This window comes from Lutra lutra, chromosome 18 (assembly GCF_902655055.1).
Source record: "Lutra lutra chromosome 18, mLutLut1.2, whole genome shotgun sequence".
In the NCBI taxonomy this organism is placed as follows: Eukaryota; Metazoa; Chordata; class Mammalia; order Carnivora; family Mustelidae; genus Lutra; species Lutra lutra.
The window spans coordinates 26,400,950-26,418,436 of NC_062295.1; the positions used below are offsets into that span (position 1 = coordinate 26,400,950).

The 17,487-nt window shown below is 50.2% G+C and overlaps 1 protein-coding gene across 1 annotated transcript in view; it reads right to left on the bottom strand.

The window, feature by feature from the left end:
- Positions 1-1,151: 1,151 nt before the first annotated feature.
- GALNT17 (polypeptide N-acetylgalactosaminyltransferase 17) overlaps positions 1,152-17,487 on the bottom strand; it is a 430,193-nt gene continuing 413,857 nt past the window's right edge. The window contains exons 10-11 of the mRNA XM_047714437.1: positions 3,354-3,521; positions 1,152-2,708 (exon numbers count right to left, since the gene is read on the bottom strand). Coding sequence (XP_047570393.1) covers positions 2,580-2,708; positions 3,354-3,521 — 297 coding nt within the window. The 3' untranslated portion in view covers positions 1,152-2,579. The remainder of the gene's footprint in view (positions 2,709-3,353; positions 3,522-17,487) is intronic.

Below are 17,487 nucleotides of genomic sequence, written 5' to 3' on the forward strand. Positions count from 1 at the left end.
AGCATGAGGCGTCCCTGGAGCCCAACGCCCGGAGCCCGCTGCCACTATGAGGACACGTGGCCCTTTCCTGCAGAAGGAAGCCATGGGGCCCATGGAATGCCTCAGCGGGATCTGCGGTCAAAACCTCAGCTTCCGGGGGCACCTGGGTGGCTCAGTGGGTTAAAGCCTCTGCCTTCGGCTCAGGTCATGATCTCAGGGTCCTGGGATCGAGTCCCGCATCAGGCTCTCTGCTCAGCAGGGAGCCGCTTCCTCCTCTCTCTCTGCCTGCCTCTCTGCCTACTTGTGATCTCTGTCTGTCAAATAAATAAATAAAATCTTAAAAAAAAAAAAAAAAACAACTCAGCTTCCAGCGAAATAGGCTGCGGCTTCTTCCTGTTTTCCCTTCGAGACCCACATGGGGGGAGAACGGAGCAGTCAGGGCCAGACTCTACCGCACGGCGTGGTGTCGTGATGTTCCCTCAGTGTCTCCTGGACCCTGCTGGGAACCTTGCTGGCCTTAGCGCTTTTCACTTCACGGTGACCCCGAGATGCCGTTATTAAAGTCTGAGGAGCTCCTTATTACTGAACGGCTGCACTTTCTATCACGTGCTCATGGACCCCGGTTCTCACAGAACCCCGAAGAAAACTGGCATGCGTTTCTGTGTGGCCCCAACGAGATGGACCCTCTCGGCCTCCTCACAGGGAGGAGGTGCTGTCCTAGCTAAAGGGACCCCTGACCATACCCATTTCCTTGACGGAGATCCGGCACCTTTCAGGACCCACATCTCCATGAGAACAGGGGGCAGGTGCTTCCGCCAGAGACACCGTGGTTTTGAGAGGTGTCTGGGGGCTGCACGGCATCAGGAGCAGGTCGATCAGGGCGACGCAGATGGGTCACCACAACCCTCCTCCTCTCTTCAGCTTCTGGCACCAGCCTGATTCCCCAACCTGGGCGCCCCCAGGGCGTCAGTAAGTGAATGCTGAATGCTAAATTCTGTCCCGCTTTGGGGGGACGTTGAGTTCAAGTGGAGGCTGGCTTTGTGTCTGCCTCTGCTCCCAGGGCTGTTGCTTACAGTAAGACAAACCCTCAAACCAAAGGAGCCCTCCGCCATGTTCCAGGAGCTCCCCCCGAGCCCCGGGTTCTGGAAGGACCAAGAAGCAAACAGGGCTGCTCTGGGAAGTGCTCACATGTGTTTATTTCACAAGGGAGGAACGGGGCAGGGCGCGATCACCAAGAAGATGCCACCAAAGGAGACACAGTGAACCCCAACTGGGCGACTACAGGATTTGGTTCTGGGCAGGGCTTGGCCTTTGGGGACAGGATGAGGGACAGAGGGGGAACTGGCAAAAGGGACAGCCTTCCATCTGGGGCTCTACACGGGGCAAGGCTGGGGGGTGTCCTCCTGGCCAGAGAGGCGTGGCCAACCCCCGCCCCCACCCGGCTTCCAGCAGCCTCGTCCTGATCCAGGCGAGCCACGAAGCGACAAGCCCACGGCCAGGCACAGACACCCGCTCTGCACACACTCCAGGCACACTCCCAGACACACTCATGCACAGCCCACACTGTCACGCACCGCACAGGCACACATGCTCGTAGGCATGCACACGCGTCCATATATTACCTCTGATTTGTAAGTGCACCCTAACCAGAGGGCAATCGCAAAAATTATTACTCTTCAGGGAGGAATCGACTGCCTTCTCCGTCCCCAGCCAGCAGAGCATGGGGTGACATGAGATGGACATGGAGCACCCCCGGGGTCCTGAGCCCGCCCCCTGCCCCTTGCCCCTCGCTGTGCTGGCTTCAGTCCTTAAGCTCCAGGCGAGTCAGGTCCGCAGGAGGGCAGAGCTGCCCCTGGCCCGGCGCCAGCCCCGGGGGCCCCCTCCCAGCCACAACCTCCCTCCGTGCTCAGCCTCTCCGTGTCGCTGGCTCCCTGCAGACATAGCAGAGCTGCTGGCCCAGGGACACGGGAGCCTAGGGCCCCACTGGGTGACCGTGGGACCATTCATTCCTCCCAGGCCATCTTCGGCGGGTCCAGGAAAGTCCAGGGCTGTCTGCCTGGTGGAAAGGTTGGGGTGGAGGCTGCCTCATAAGTGGGCATCTGGGCAGAAGCGACATTGAGGGACATGGAATGTTGGGACCCCGGGGCTCCCTCCGAGGAGGGGAAGACAGGAGGCAGCTGAGCACGGGCCCCCCCTCTGCTGAGGGCTGGGGGCGGCGTTCAGCTGCTGCAAGAGGGGGATGAGAAGGAGGAGGGGCCCCACCAGTGCCAGTCCAGAGGGCGGCTGGGAAGAGGATGCGGAGGACGTGGGGGTTTCACGCCACGGTATGTGGGCCACATCCAGGCAGCAGAAGACGCGGCTCCTGGGTTCCCAGAGGAGGGGTCGGGGATCTTCCAGGGAGCGCGGGCCTCACGGCAGCTGAGTGCCAAAGCGGGGACACCACGTCTCCCTCTGGGGCCCCCGTGCTGCCCTGGAGAAACCCCGGGAGGCCCGCTGAGCACCTGCCGGCTTCCTGCTGTCTCTCCACCCGCGCGGCCGGTCCAGAAGACGGGCAGACCCCGTCCCGGGGGCCGGGCTCTGGGGGCCCCTGCCACTCCCCGCTACTTGATCGAGTTCTTAATTGTCCACCTCTGTCCCGTGCAGCTGCGGAGGATGAGGTCAATGCCAGCCAGGCCCCGGTTCTCCACCTCTAGACAACGCCCTGTGCCCTTATTCATGATGGCTCCATTCTGGGTGAAAGGAGGAGAGACAGAGACAAGGAGAGACAGAGACAGACGGAGATGGAGATACAGAGAATAAGAGACAGAGAGACAGAAACAGAGAGAGACAGAAAGACACACACAGAGAGAGAGAGAGAGAGAGAGAGAGAGAGACGTGGACGGAGAGAAACAGAGAAAGAGGTTTAACCACTGCAGTGCCTGGCACAGGGCCTCTCACAGGGAGCCGTCCCACCAAAACTCTTTGCACAGGGAAAGGGATCACTGGAGCCTCCTCCAGAAACCCTAAAGTCAGAAAAGGTGTCAGCTTCACCAAGTCTGAATGGCTGAACCTGGTGTCAAGCCCCCATGGGGGATGGTGTCTGAGAGTGGGATTTCCGGGGAGACCTGAGCTCTGACTTTTCCCACCCTACTGACTACTTAGCGGATTTCGGAAAACTCAGCGCACACTCCCTTCCCCGAGATCTGTCGGCTCCCAGCATGCCTGATGCTGCTGCAGGGTGTCCCACACACAATCCCCTCCTCCGCGGACTCCCCCAGACGTGCCCTGGGTTCATGAGGCTGGCCCTGGCCTGGAGACCTGGGGGAAGTCACCCCCTATGGCCCGCAGCAGCCCCTGGGTGCTCTGGGGTGCCGGCCTTTCCCTGGGGCGCTCACCTGGGCGAAGCTCCAGCGCTTGGACAGGCTGCTCTTGACTTTGTCGCAGTCGAGGAGCTGGGGCAGCCGACTCTTGGAGTTGTCCACCAGGCAGCGGGTGTCAGGGAGGAGCGTGGTGGTCCCCAGGGCACCCAAGTGCAGGAAGCCCTCCTTGGTGTAGCGGGCAAGCTGGGGAGAGAGCGGAGGAGAGGGCAGGGCGCGGTGAGTCAGGTCTGCAGGTCTCACCCGCCACGGCCGCAGTCCTGGCTGCCATGGACCCAGTTCACAGATGAGCCCCGCTCAGGGGGCCTCCTGGCTTGCTAAGTCTGGGCGCCGCATCCCCAGGCCCAGGCAGGTTTCTTTCTTAAGCATGTTCTCTGTCCGTGTTTCTGGACTGTGGGCTTCTGTCCATCAACACGAGGGAGCGGGAATAAATAAAAGAGCAGGACTTCGGATTTCTAAAGCTCAGCTCTGCTCCCCATGGGAGCCACCCCGAGTAAGTTCCTTAACCTCTCCGAGTCTGCATTTCCACCTGTTTGTAAATTGGGATTAATTAATCAATCCTGCCCTGCTGTAAACTCCCAACGAGGCGGGTCGCTGAAAAAGAAACAGACATATTGGAAGGCATTGCACCTAACGGGCGTTAAAATAAATACACCAAAATGGCAAGGTGATACCACATCGGGAAAAAAATTCTCATTTTGTCAAGGTTGGCATAAAATGGGCGGCAGTGGGATAAATTATGACAGTCTTTCCAAAAGGGGATTTCAAAATAGATACTTTGTGTGCTTTAATTTTTTTTTCTCTTTTGACCCAAAAACCCACTTTTAGAAATCTATCCCAACGTAAAAACCCAAACCGGGAACACAAGCTGACAGACGTAGGATGTTCGCGGCAACATCATTTAGAATGACGGAAAAGCGGAAGGGTCCTACGTGTGCCACACAACGTGGGTGCTCGATTCTGCTCCACACACCCCGGCAGATGCTGGGGGATTGTGGGAGATCGCAAAAACAGCCACACCCGGGGCACGGGGCTGGCCCAGTCAGTCAAGCGTCGACTCTTGGTTTTGGCTCAGGTCATGATGTCAGGGTCGCAGGCTCGAGCCCCATGGCAGGCTCCGCACTTAGATGGCATCTGTTTGAAATTCTCTATCTCCTTTTCCCTCTGCCCCTCCCCCCACTTCTGCCTGCTACCCCCACCCCACTCAAATAAATAAATAAAATCTTTTTTTTTTAAAAAAAGGCCACATCCTTCCCTCTTCCTTCCATACACCCTGGGCGGTACGACTTTTGAAGCCATGTCCTTCAAGAGGTGAAGCTGGTTTCTCCATCCCGTGAGTGCTGGTGACTTACTTAGACCAACACAATACAGCAGAAGCGAGGATGGACTAGCCTTTAGCCTGGCGTGCTTCTACTCTCTTGCTCTGGGAGTCCTGCTGGCCCCGTGGCAGTGAGCTCTGGATGGCCCAGCCAAGAGCCAACCATCAGACAAGTGGACGAGGTCGTCCGAGACTAGGCAGCCCTCAGTGGACCGGCCAGCTGCCAGGAGGTGTGGGGATGAGTCAGCTGAAATCAGCCGAGCCCGGTCCGGATCACAGACCCATCCAGCGCATCTGGACAATGCACAGTGAGTGCACATTGCTTTATGCCAGTAGGTTTTGGGGGGGCTAGTTGTCACGCAGCAAGAGCTAACTGATACAGAGATGGTGCTGCCTCCTAACCCTTCCTACAGTGGGACCCATGCTACTCTAGTGGCCTCTCTCCTGCCTGTCTGTGTTGTCTAAAATTCTGTATTCCAGCCTTGGAGCAAGTACATTCATCCGTCTTCCACACTCTTTTAGGGATAGCGACTGTGTCTAATTAATTTCATTCCTTCCTCAGAGAAAATCAGACCAAGTGCTCAAAACATGTTTGTGGACGAGCACGTTATAAATATGGGGAACGACATTGTTTAAAAGACGCGACGATGTCTGTTTATTTAAGCTCCACAAGCATGTTTTGAAGAGTTCTCTGTGCGACCTGCCTGGGAACCAGTTTCTGAGAACACGAGGACAGGGCTGTGTTCCCACTGATAACTCCAGTGCAGGCTGGTGAAGGCAAGGAGAAAGGAAGGTACATCTCTCGTTTTTGTTCTTACATGCTGCGAGGCAGCAGGGTAAGAAGATTATCAATAACAGCTGGTGCTGAATAAATTAAAAAATAAAATTACCAGCTTGCATGTATTTTTTTAAAAGCTTTTATTTATTTGCCAGAGAAAGAGAGATCACAAGTAGGCAGAGAGGCAGGCAGGCGGGGTGGGAAGCAGGCTCCCTCCTGAGCAGAGAGCCCCATGCGGGGCTCGATCCCAGGACTCTGGGAACATGACCTGAGCCAAAGACAGAGGCTTAACCCACTGGGCCCCCCAGGCGCCCCACCAGCTTGCATGGATTAGAGTCACACTTGGCATTATTTCTAAGCATCATAAAGAGAATAAAGAATATAATTTTTACAACAACTCTCTGAGATAAGTTTCCATTACTCTCCTGTTTTAAAGATGAAGAAACTGAGGTTTGAGGACATCTGGTCCCCTGGCTGGGTCCTGGCCTCCCCCCTTGGGACCCAAGGGACCCTGGCCCAGCAGCTGACCAGCCGATGGGCCTCTTCCTACACGATCCTGGGCTTCTCCTGAGAGCCTGGGCATTTCTGGCCAGGAATGGGGCCAGAAGGAAGCTCTGGTCCAGGAGTGCCTCTTCTCCAGGGCCCGAGTTTTCTGCGGAGGTTCTCACTGCTGATGAAAACCACTCAGAAATCCTCTGCTTTGATCCCCGATGGGGGGCCCACCTGCTCCCTGCTGAAACAAGGGACAGGGAGTTTAAGTGCCCTTGAGAGAGATGCAGTTAACATGCGCTTTAAACCCAAATTAGTTCCAAATCAGAGGGATTGTCAGAGGCGACATGATAAGAAAATCTGAAGCCCTCCTCACCCCTCCCTAAACAATGTGTCTCTGAATATACTCAGATTCACCAAAGGCAAAGCGGTGAATGGCGGCGAGCCGCCTTTATGCTGGGGGAAAGACAGACACAGCTGCTTACTGACATTATGAATCAATCTATTATCCAGCAGGCAAATGAACAGCGCTAAGAACATTAATTAACTGAGCGTATCTGTGCCCCAGATGTTTAAAGAGCAACGCTAAATGCCACTGGGAGTCAGGGGCCCTCCTTTCTGAGGTCTGTGAGTGAAGGATGAGACCCCAGCCACTAGGACCGGCAAAGCCAAGCTGTGCACGTGTCTGGGGATGCGGGAGGGTGGGGAGGCCCTACAGGCCTTCCGTTCTGGGGGAAGGCGCTTTCTCAAGCCAAAAACACATGCACAGGTCCTGCTGGCCTGGCCAAGGGGGCAAGGTCAGGGGAAGGGCGCTGTGGTCTGAAAGGATGGTGGGGCTCAGGTCGCACCAACAGATGTCACACTGCCTCTCCCCCACGAGGCAGGAGGGTGGTGCGGACTCGGACCTGGTGCCAACCCCGTCCCCGTTCTTGTACTGGTCCTGGATCGTGCGTCCGTGGTGTCTTCGGACTGCTGTCTGGTCCCCCTCCCCAGCTCCCTGTCCCCGGTATCCCTTCCTTAAGGGACTCTGCTCCCTGGCCTCTGAATGTGCAACAGGCTTTCCTGCCTTCCAGGCTTTGCTCCAGATGACTCCTTACTGGCCTTCTTCTAGAAGGTTCGAGCTTCAGCTTTCCCAGACTCCGTGCAGTTCTCTACGTCCCACGGTGTCTTCTCTAACTCTTCCTCCCCCACCCCGCACCATCCCCCTAACTCTTCCTTCCCCCACCCCGCACCATCCCCCTAACTCTTCCTTCCCCCACCCCGCACCATCCCCCTAACTCTTCCTTCCCCCACCCCCGCACCATCCCTCTAACTCTTCCTTCCCCCACCCCCGCACCATCCCTCAAGCCCTCGGTGTCAATGATCCTTATGTTTCGGTGTCTCACTCCCAGGGGGTGTAGGAGTGCCTCCCTTCCTCTAGACCGTTCTGGGAACCCACTAAATGATGGCTATTTGGGTTTTTTCCACTTTGGGGCTATTACGAAATATGCCGCTATGATCATTCATGCATAAGTTTCTGTGGGACCTGTGCTTTCGGTTCTCTTAGCGCTGTATGGAGAAGTAGAACTGCTGGTTGGTTGTTGGCTCACACGGTGCATGTGTGCTTAACTTTCCGAGGAGTTGCCAAACTCTCCAAACAGCTGCACCGTCTGCAGGTGCCCTGCCACGGGCCAGCGTTCCAACTCAGCCACAGCCCCGTAAACTCTTGTTCTTGTGGTTTTCTCTTCTTTCTTTCTTTTTAGGAACATGCTGGCCCTTGACTGGGTGTGAAGTGGTATCTCATTGTGGTTTAGATTTGCGCTTCCTTAATAACTAGTGATGTTGAGCATCTCTTTATGTGCTTGTTGGCCACTTGTGGATCTTTGGAGAAATGTCCATTCAGGTCTTTTGCCCATTCTTCAATTGGGCAAATTGTCTTTTTACTGCTGAGTTGTAAGTGTTCTTTACATATTTTGGATGCGAGACCTTTTCCTGGTATATTTTGAGTGGAGATATTTTCTCCCATTCTGTGGGTTGTTCTTTCACTTCCTTTTTTGTTTGTTTGTTTTGTTTTTTGTTTTGTTTTTTCACTTTCTTGAGAGTATGCTTTGAAGTACAAAAGTTTTTAATTTTGATTAAGTTCAACTTATTGATTTTTTTCTTTGATACCAATGCTTTTGATGGCATTATCTAAGAAACCACTGCCAAATCCAAGGTCATAAAGATTTACCCCTATGTCTCCTAAGAATTTTAGAGTTTGAGCTCTTACATTTGGATCTTTGATCCACTTTGAGTTGATTTTCATATGTGATGTATGGTGTACATACAAGTTCTTTCTTTCTCATGTGGTTATTTGTTGTCCCAAGATTGCTTGTTGAAAAGACTTTTCCCCTAATTGTCTTCTCATCCTTGTTAAAAATTAATTGCTTATAAAAAATTAATTGACTAGAAATGTGGGATTTATTTCTGGAATCTGAATTCTATTCCACTGACCCATGTACCTACCCCTCTGAGAGCACAACAATGTCTTGATTAGTACAGCTTTGTAGTAGGTCTAAGAACTAGAAGCGTGAGTCTTCTAACTCTGTTCTTTTTCAGTGTCATTCTGGCTACTCTGGTCCCTGCATTTTCATATGAATTTTAGGATTATCTTTTCCATTTCTGCCAAAAAATGCAGTTGGAATTTTGATAGGTACTGCACTGCATCTGCAGATCAACTCAGGCAGGACTTCCACAACAGCAGTAAGTCTTCTGATCAAGGAACATTGGATGTATTTTTTTATTTAGGTCTTTCATTTGTTTCAACAATGTTTTGTAGCTTTCAGTGTATTTTTCTTCAGTTAGGTTATTCTCAAGTATTTTCTCTTTTTGGATTCTACTGTAAATGGTATTGTTCTTAGTTTCTTTTTCAGAACATCCACTATAGTGCAAGCAGTATCTTTAAGGCATTTCTGTGAACCATGAGCTGCCACCCTGGTACCTCATGGTCACTCAGACCAGGAGGGGCTGCAAGTTCCCTTGGTTCCTGCTTCCCCAGGGTCAGAGCCAGGTGCCAGCGGCCCATACCCACTGCAGACCCATATTCTGATGGTGACCTGGACCTCACCCCAAGTCTCTCATCTTTTCACTTGCCTCCTGTGACTCTGCCAACCAACACCCTTCCCACCCACAGCAGGGTCTAGATTTTTAAAACGCACCCTTCATCCTAATCCCTAGCTTGGTGTCCTGGACCCTCACTGTCCTGGGGAATCTTGCCTCCCACGTTGTTGAGAAGTTACCTTCCCTACCCCTCAAAATCTGTCTCCCTTCATTTTTCACTTCTTTCAACACTGTCTTCTCCTCACTCCATAGGTACCGTAAGTCATCATTTCTCCCTTCTTCTTCATTTCTTCCAAGCTACAAACATAACCAGATCTCTGTGCCCAGAAATCTCCAGCCACAGCTCTCATTACCTCCTTGTTTCTTTGGTTTTCCACTGTCTCCTTCCTTAGTGCTTTCTACTACCACTTTCACTCACACTGCTCTCTGCAAGGTCAACAGGATCCATTAATTATATCAACTTCAATAGTTTTTTCTTAGTCTTTGTATGGGCCACCAATTTTGAGCCAGATGCTTTGCAGGGTGCTGGTGAAACCATCCCTTCTCTCTGTACCCTCTCTCCCGGAAAGCTTGCCATTCTGGGGGCTTTCGGTAACATCTCTAATGCTAACTTGGCTAACTGTGCCAAGTTTCTACCTCCAAACCAAACCTCTCCTCAATTCCAGATTTGTATATCCAACTCACCACTGGATATACCACCTGGAGGTCTAATAAGCATTTCAGAGTTACAGACCAAAACTGAATTCCTCCTGCCCTGGATATCCAGTCCTCCCATCCACACTCATCCAACTTTGGTTCCATCTTGGTCATTACAACACCATCCTTCCAGCTGCTCAGGCCAGGCACTTTGGCTTCATCCTTTACTTGCCTCTTCCTCTGACCTGCCACATTCCCAACCCATTAGCAAATTACATTCAGGTTTCACTTCCACTGGATTTTAAAAAAACTTAGAGTGACAATCTATGTTTTTTTAGCCACAATGTTTGATCCATTTGTTTTTATTGCACTTAATGATCTAAATGAACTTACTTCTATTTTCCTTCTTGGTACCGGCTGTGTGCCCAGTCTTCTTGGTTTCCCTTTTCTCCTTTATTGGCCTTAGTTTGGATTGGTTCAGTTTGATTTTTTTGTTTTTTGTTTTTGTTTTTTGGAATGTTTCATAGTTCTCCTCTATACATTTGGAAATTCTAGTTCATTTCTATTATTTTACTGGCTACTGTAAAAATTTAACAATTAACAACTTAGCAGATTATTCAGTATCCTAATGTCTGCCTCAGTCAATAAAATTCAAGGACATTAGGACTCTAAATCCAGTCACCTCCTTTTTACCGTTCAGCCTTTGGTTATATATCCCTGCCCCAAACTAGACGTCATTCTTATTATGTAAGAAACATTTCTTTGGATTTACTTACACATTTATAAATTTCTTTGTTTGTAATTCATTCTTTCCTCAAGATAGTCTTCTGGGGTTATTTTCCTTCTTCTTGAAGTACATTCTTTAGAAGTTCCCTTGGCGATTATCTGTCATGGTAAACCCTCCCATATTCTGTTTATCTGAAAATGTCTTGGGGGTGATTTGTTATGCAGCAAAAGCTAACAGATACAGTTTCTTCTTGTGCATCTAGCAGGGGCTTAAAACGGTATTGGTTGTAGTTGACCTAGAATCTAGTTATGCCGCAGGAAGAAGACCCTTCAAAGTATCTAATCTGCTCTACTGTCAGAAGCTCCCTCCTCTGAGCTGAAAACTGCTTGAAACTTGTCAACCCTCACTTTTCCAGTTATGGCCAATTGAATACCAGTTCCTTGTTATACATCCATACTCCTGATCTCTTCTGAGGCTCAAGGTTTGCAAACTTGGGTCACATTCCCCCTTCCCTCTCCCCCACCCATAAAGTCGCAAGTCTTCTGGTTCCTGCTTCCCTATGCCTCTCACACATATTTCCTCCCAATCTTCCAGGTGAGCTGCTGCAGGAGATCTGTAACTTGTCCTCACCTCCAGGCCTTCCTACTTTCCATCTCGCCTTCCTAATCCTGCAGGTTCAAATCACATCATTCCCTGCTTCAACCTTCAATTGCTCTAGTACCTCCTGATTTAAGAATAAATTTTTTATTTTTTATTTTTTTATTTTTTTTTGGTCATGATTTTCGACTCTAGGTCTCCAGCTTACACTCTTGGTTTCTGACAGATGGCCTGAGGTCTCTCGAAAACAGCCAGCAGAAAGACTGTGTAGAATACATCTCCACCGACTCTTACCTTGTCTCCCGCGGTTACACAAAGCCCCCCCCCCACCCCAGAGGTGGTCTCTTTCAACGTACACACTATGTATTCTGTGACTCTCCTTGTGGAAGGTTTTGTTGTTGTTGTCATTGCTGCTGTTTCAGGATATTTTTATATAGCGTAGGGAGTGAGAAGGTATCTGGCAAAAAGCAAATACTCTATAAATGCCTTTTGAATGGAATGGGATTATTCTAGGTTTAGCTGCTGGGCCCAAGAGGAGAAATGAATGTCATTATCCACAACCCTAATGCATTAGGGAAAAAAAAAAATCTCTGAGCTCAAGTACGATTAATTCTCATTTAGCAGAAAAGAAGAATTTTCTATTTGAGATGATCTAAGAGGCACACACAACTATTAACCCACATTTAACAGCCTTGAGGGAAAACTAAACTATGCAGGTTATAGCCAAATAAACAAAAAACAGCCAAATGATTGTGGAATGACTCTGGGACACAGCAAAACCCATCGAATTGTCAATAAAAACATGGCTTGCAATTGCTTTCATATTAAGGGTCTTTCTCAACTCTTTGGAATCAGGCTTAGTCAGTGTAGAAAACCATTGCTAAATGAAAAAATGCATTTTACCCTGCTTTTACTCAGGACACGGAGAGATGAGGTTCCATTGATTGGAACCTGCTTTGGGGTGAATTTATTTGTTTGCTGCTTGGCTGAAGGAGTGATTTCTGGTGATTACACATGCATATGTATATTCTTAAAAACAAACAGATTTTCTCGGAGCATGCCCGATCCCAAGCGATACAGGAAATGTCTCCAACTGCATCTCCAAGTGGACACACGGTGGCTGCGACGAACTGGGGGTGAAGAAAGGGGCCGCTGGGGCAGGAGAAACCTTTAGGGGAAATGGAAATGTATGTTTTGATTGGGGAGGGAGATCCGCAAGTACATACCCTGTCAAAATTCATCATACTGTACCCTTGAGCAGACGCTGTTTGCTGTACTGACCTTGTACTTCAGTAAATTTGATTTTAAAATATATCTGGAAGCTTAGAAGGCAGGCTATGGAATCAGATATGTTTTTTGCAGAGAGCCAGTTCCTAGGGGACTAGCCAGTTCCCAGGGCCTCCCTCCTCAGTCTCCTCCCTTCCACCATTATGACTCATCATGCTGGATAAAAACATTATATTTCCAGAAAATGCAGTGCTACTGAGAATTAATGGGGAAACATATTTACACCACAAAACCTTGGGTTGATTTACCTGCACAGACTGTCGAAAAGTGGATGGATTCAGGGCATTGCCAGTGGAGGTGGGGGCGGGTGGCAGGGTCTGGATCACAGAACTCTGTGGAGAGAGCTGGGAGCCTCTTGGAGAGTGACCCTAAGAGTGGGGGCGATACCAGGATGAGGGGCCAGAAGAGTCCAGTGGGAGAGGGGGTGGTGAGCAGGATAGCCCACTCCAGTTCCCAGGGATCCGGAGCAAATTCCTAAGCCTGCTTCCAAAGCTCACCCTGACTGCTAACTGGTTAGAGAAGCAAAGATTCTATTTCCCAATGAAGAGATTTATTTCCTTCTTGTCTCCACGTGTAAAACAGGAAGGTAGGACTGTATCGGGTACAGCGTGGAAATGCTGGCAAACGCTTGGCTCCCTTTTTAGCAAGATCTTAATTAAATCTGTCTCACCTTCTCATTTTTGCCCACTGAAACAGTGTTCCTGGCATAGTGCTGTGTCATCAAAGGGGCAGTCCATTGTACGGTTAAAGACTTGCACTCTGGAGCCTGTTTAAGAAATCCAAGCTCTGCCACTTAATAGTTTTATGACCCTGAGCCAGTTGCTTAAGCCCTATGGGACTCTGAGTCTTCATTTTTCTTTCTTTCTTTTTTTTTTTTTTTTTTTAGATTTTATTCATTTATTTATTTGACAGAGATCACAAGTAGGCAGAGAGAGAGAGAGAGAGAGGGAAGCAGGACCCCGGGATCATGACCCGAGCCGAAGGCAGCGGCCTAACCCACTGAGCCGCCCAGGCGCCCCTGAGTTTTCATTTTTCAAACTGGGGATAATTTTACAATTTACTTCCTAGGGTAGTTATGGAATTCAGTTAAGTGAGAAGGGGACACGGCATATAGGAAGGCCCATGTATTTGTTATTCTTCTTTTCCCCGACCTCATGCTCAAGTTGAGAACTCGGCCGGTGTTTCTAATTCACCAGACTTCTTTTCTTTCCAGCGGGGCTCCCGCGTGGCCTCGTGTGGCCTGCATTTCCCGGCCCCATCTCCTTCCCTGCCCCTAGCCACTCCAGGCTCCCTGTTCTCTGCCAGAACCCTTGGTCCAAGGGTTGCCTCAAGTGCTCCAGCAACACTGCTGGGCATCTGAGTCCCTACTGGTGGCTGCCTGGCCCACGGCGTTCTCTTGGGCTGGGTCTGTCAGTGACCTTGAGCTGGACTCCTGATCCAGGGGAGCCTGGCTCTGGCCCCTGCTATGCTCCTGCCCTTTCCTTCCCCACCTTCCACTTCACTTCTCTGGTTTGGTCCGGCTCTTACGTGCCTGGAGTGGGCCAGATGTCTGGGGGAACCGGATCTTGGGTGGGGCTCCTGGGACTCCGCTTTGCATCTCTAAAGCCACTCCTGTGTCCCACTGATGCCCCCGGGGTCCTGAGCTCTCTTGGCCCCCCATCTTGGACGCACGGTCCTTCCTTCATGCTTCTGCAGCAGAGGGGAGACGAGCTCTGCCTATTCTCCGCTCCTGGCACGTTCCCGGACGGACCCCAGGCCCACCACCGGCTGGAAGCCAGCCTCGAGGAACCTCAACCGCTCGGGAACTTAGCGCCTCGGCAGGGAGTTAGAGGCGAGCCCGGTGTTGGTGTTCACGCGTGAGCATAGACGGGAAGGTCTTCTGAGATGACACCGACCTCTGAGAGTCAGTCTGGGTTTCTAGCATTACCGAAGAGCATTAGATCCACTCCAAGCCCTGTTCTGGGTCTGGTCCTTCACGTAATGTAATTTATCTGGGGATAACGACCCTACAAAAGTCAGGGCACTTCCTCTTTTTACCTTCTAGCTGGAGAGACTAAAGTTTCTTCTCTTGATTCTAGAAGCCCAAACTCCTGGTGCAGTGGCGTTGTGCACCTCTCCAGCTAGACTGGTCCCTGTCATGCTGCCCATCCCCACCCTCCCACCTGAGCCCACAGGCGTATTCTGAAGCTCGTGCCAGACTGTGTCCAGCGTGGACTCACCCCACAGCCACCACATGGGTCTAGTTAAAGCATCTAGTGCTTTCCCTGCCAGCAGCTAGGACCCCCTTTGTGCACTTTTCATTCAACATCAAACGCTCGTCAGTGGCCCCCCATGGGCTACAGCCCCCCCAGTTGGAGAGAGCCCTTCCCCGCGATTCCCTGAAGAACACCATTCGCTGGAATTTAGGGCCTTCAACATTGCAAGCTCTGGCAGGTGAGCTAGAAATTGTGGTTCTCCAGAGGGGAAACCCAGGCTGGCAGGTCAGTCGATTTCTGTTTGGGGTGAATGCACAGATTTCTCTCTGAAAAAACAAAGTCTAAATTTCTGCTTCTATTTACCTTAATTTGACCTGGGGAAATTCAGTCTTGCTGCAGCCATGCTTGAAGGTAGATGGCAGAGAGTCTGCTTTCTGAGCATGAACCCTCAGCCTTCTTCAATTTTCCTCTAATATCTTAGAAATGTAAGTAACTCCTCTCTGTTGAGTCTCACTCCCTTCACTCTGCTCCAAGGGTGCCTCCAGCTCACCCTTCTCTGCCTTTCCACCTGGTCTCGCCTTCCCTCAGTCAGCCTTCCAGAGAGTTCTCCCCACGATGTCGGTACCTCCTCACCTCCCTTTTCCCCCGGCATCCGCTCCCATCTGGCTTCCTGTCCACCTCCACGGAGAATCCTCTCACCACGTCTGTAACCGTATTGAACGCACAGCGTGGTCTAGCCCGCGGGATCCCTGGGCAGAATGAAGGGTGAGCCACACTAGGGTCTGTCCTGGGGTCACTGTTCTCTGCCTTGGCACACACCCTGAAGCCCCATCTGCCTCTGCTGCTCTGTCCTCAGCACATGGTTGGAAAGTTCGGCTGCTTAGAGGACACCACTGTGGGGACTCCCAAGGCCCGTCCCTCAGCCCAAACTCAGAGTGCCGCAGACAGAACTCACAGCATCCTCTCCCCAAACCTTCACCTCCAATCTCAGTGATGGCGGCGCTGTCTATGGGTTTAGGCAGGGACTGGAGTATCACTCCACCGTCCTCGTCCCTTCCCTTGACCTCTCCACCAACAACTCCAGCCAACCAGCCCTCTTAAAACATTAAAAAAAATTTTGTAATGTCAGAGCCATTTCAGACTTACAAAAAAGTTGCAAATATAAAACAGTGAGTTCCTGGAATTCAGCTTATCCTAGAGTTAATCTATTATATAATCGTACCATAATTACTGAATCCAGGGAGTTAACATTGGTCCAATCCTATTAACTAATCTGGAGACCTCACAGAAATCTTGTAGCTTCTCCAGTATGTTTTCTCTTCCAGGATCCCACACTGCATTCTGTGGTCACGTCTCCTTGATCTCCTCCTATCTGGGACAGGTCCTCAGTCTTCCCTTGTTTCTAATGACCTCGACCCTTTTGAAGAGTACGGGGCAATTATCTTGTAGAACGTCCCTCAGTTTGAGTTTGTCTGATGTTTTCTCATGATTAAGATTAAAGGTCTAGTAAAAACCACAGAGGTCACGCTGTGCCCTTCCTGGGGCATCAGATCAGGAGTGCGTGATGGCTCATTACTGGTGACGATAACCTTGAACACTTGGTTAAGGCAGTGTCCTTCGGGCTTCTCAGCCATGATGTCACAGTTTTTTCCCTTGATCAAGGGAGATGCCTGGAAACTATGAAAACATCTTACTTTTGATCACTGATTTTAGCATCCATTGCTAGCTCTGGACGACAGCAAGTATTATGGGCACGACCGCCTGGGGGTGATCTTCATGTCCCACATGCCTTCTACGTTTACTAAGTGGACTTCTACTGAAGGAAGAGTGGGTCCCCTCTCTCCATTTACTTGTTTATATTGGTATAGACTCATGGATTTAAAAAAAAAATTACGTGAGTGACAATCCAATATTCTATTTATTTTGTTGCTCGGGCAGTTCTAGCTTTGGACACCGGGAACTCCTTCAGGGTGGCTCCTGTGTTCTATTGAGAAGACACAGTCTTTTTTAAAAGAACTTCCTTTTATTCTGACACCACAAGGTCTTCCAGGCTTAACCTCTGTTTTTCCTGCTCCCTTGCTGGGATCATTTCAAATCTGGGGGCCGGAGGTGTTCAGTGCTACTGGGTTTTATTGCTCCTGGGCTGTTCCAGAGCTAGGAAGTCCATGTATGCACACCCGCCCATGCACACATTTGTTCTTCATTCTACCTTTTCTACAAGTTTATTTCCACGTCTCTATTTATGCACACGTTTACATATGTATTTATATTTGTATATATGCATGTAAAATAAACTCATCCCAACTCCCCACATTGCAATCCAGCATCCGCTCATTCTGGCCATGCCTCCTCGCTTATTCACAACCTCCTCCAACAGCAGGGGCTGCAGTTCCCAACACCCCCACGTCCTACACCTGCTTGCTCAGTCCTGGCACGTCACACAGCAGTTAATCCAGACTGATGGGGAAGACAAGCTAACTTGTTAGACTGCATTATTGGCGATGGTTCTTTTTTTGTAGAATCCAGTCAAAATTGTCCAAACTGCCCCAAAGTTACTTAGGTTGGTGCTCCTCTTCCCCACCATCAGTGTGGTTGTATTTGTCGAGTTACGTTATTTTCCTTTACTGCTTACACCCCACTGTGGGTCCTTTTCCCACATTCTAGTTGAATTTATTTTCTTTCTCAGACATCTGAAACATCACCGTGGTTCTAAGAGTCAGAACCTGATATGAAGGTTCCCTGAGAGACAATCCCCTCTTCCTCCTTTTATCTGCCCCTACTTCCACGTTCATCCGTCCCATTCTCACGCACTTCCAGCAGGTGACCCAGCTTATTAGTCTCTGATTTATCCTTCCTGGATCTCTGGCGCAGATGAGCAGGTACAGATATTTATTTTTAAGTGGCCATCTGTCTTAAATAAAGGTTAACACACTATGCATCTTCTTTTGCACTTTGCCTTTTTCACCCAACCGCATGTGAAACTCACTCTGCACAGGTAAGCAGAGATGGCTGGTGTTACTTTGTGAGGCAGCGCGCTACTCCACCGC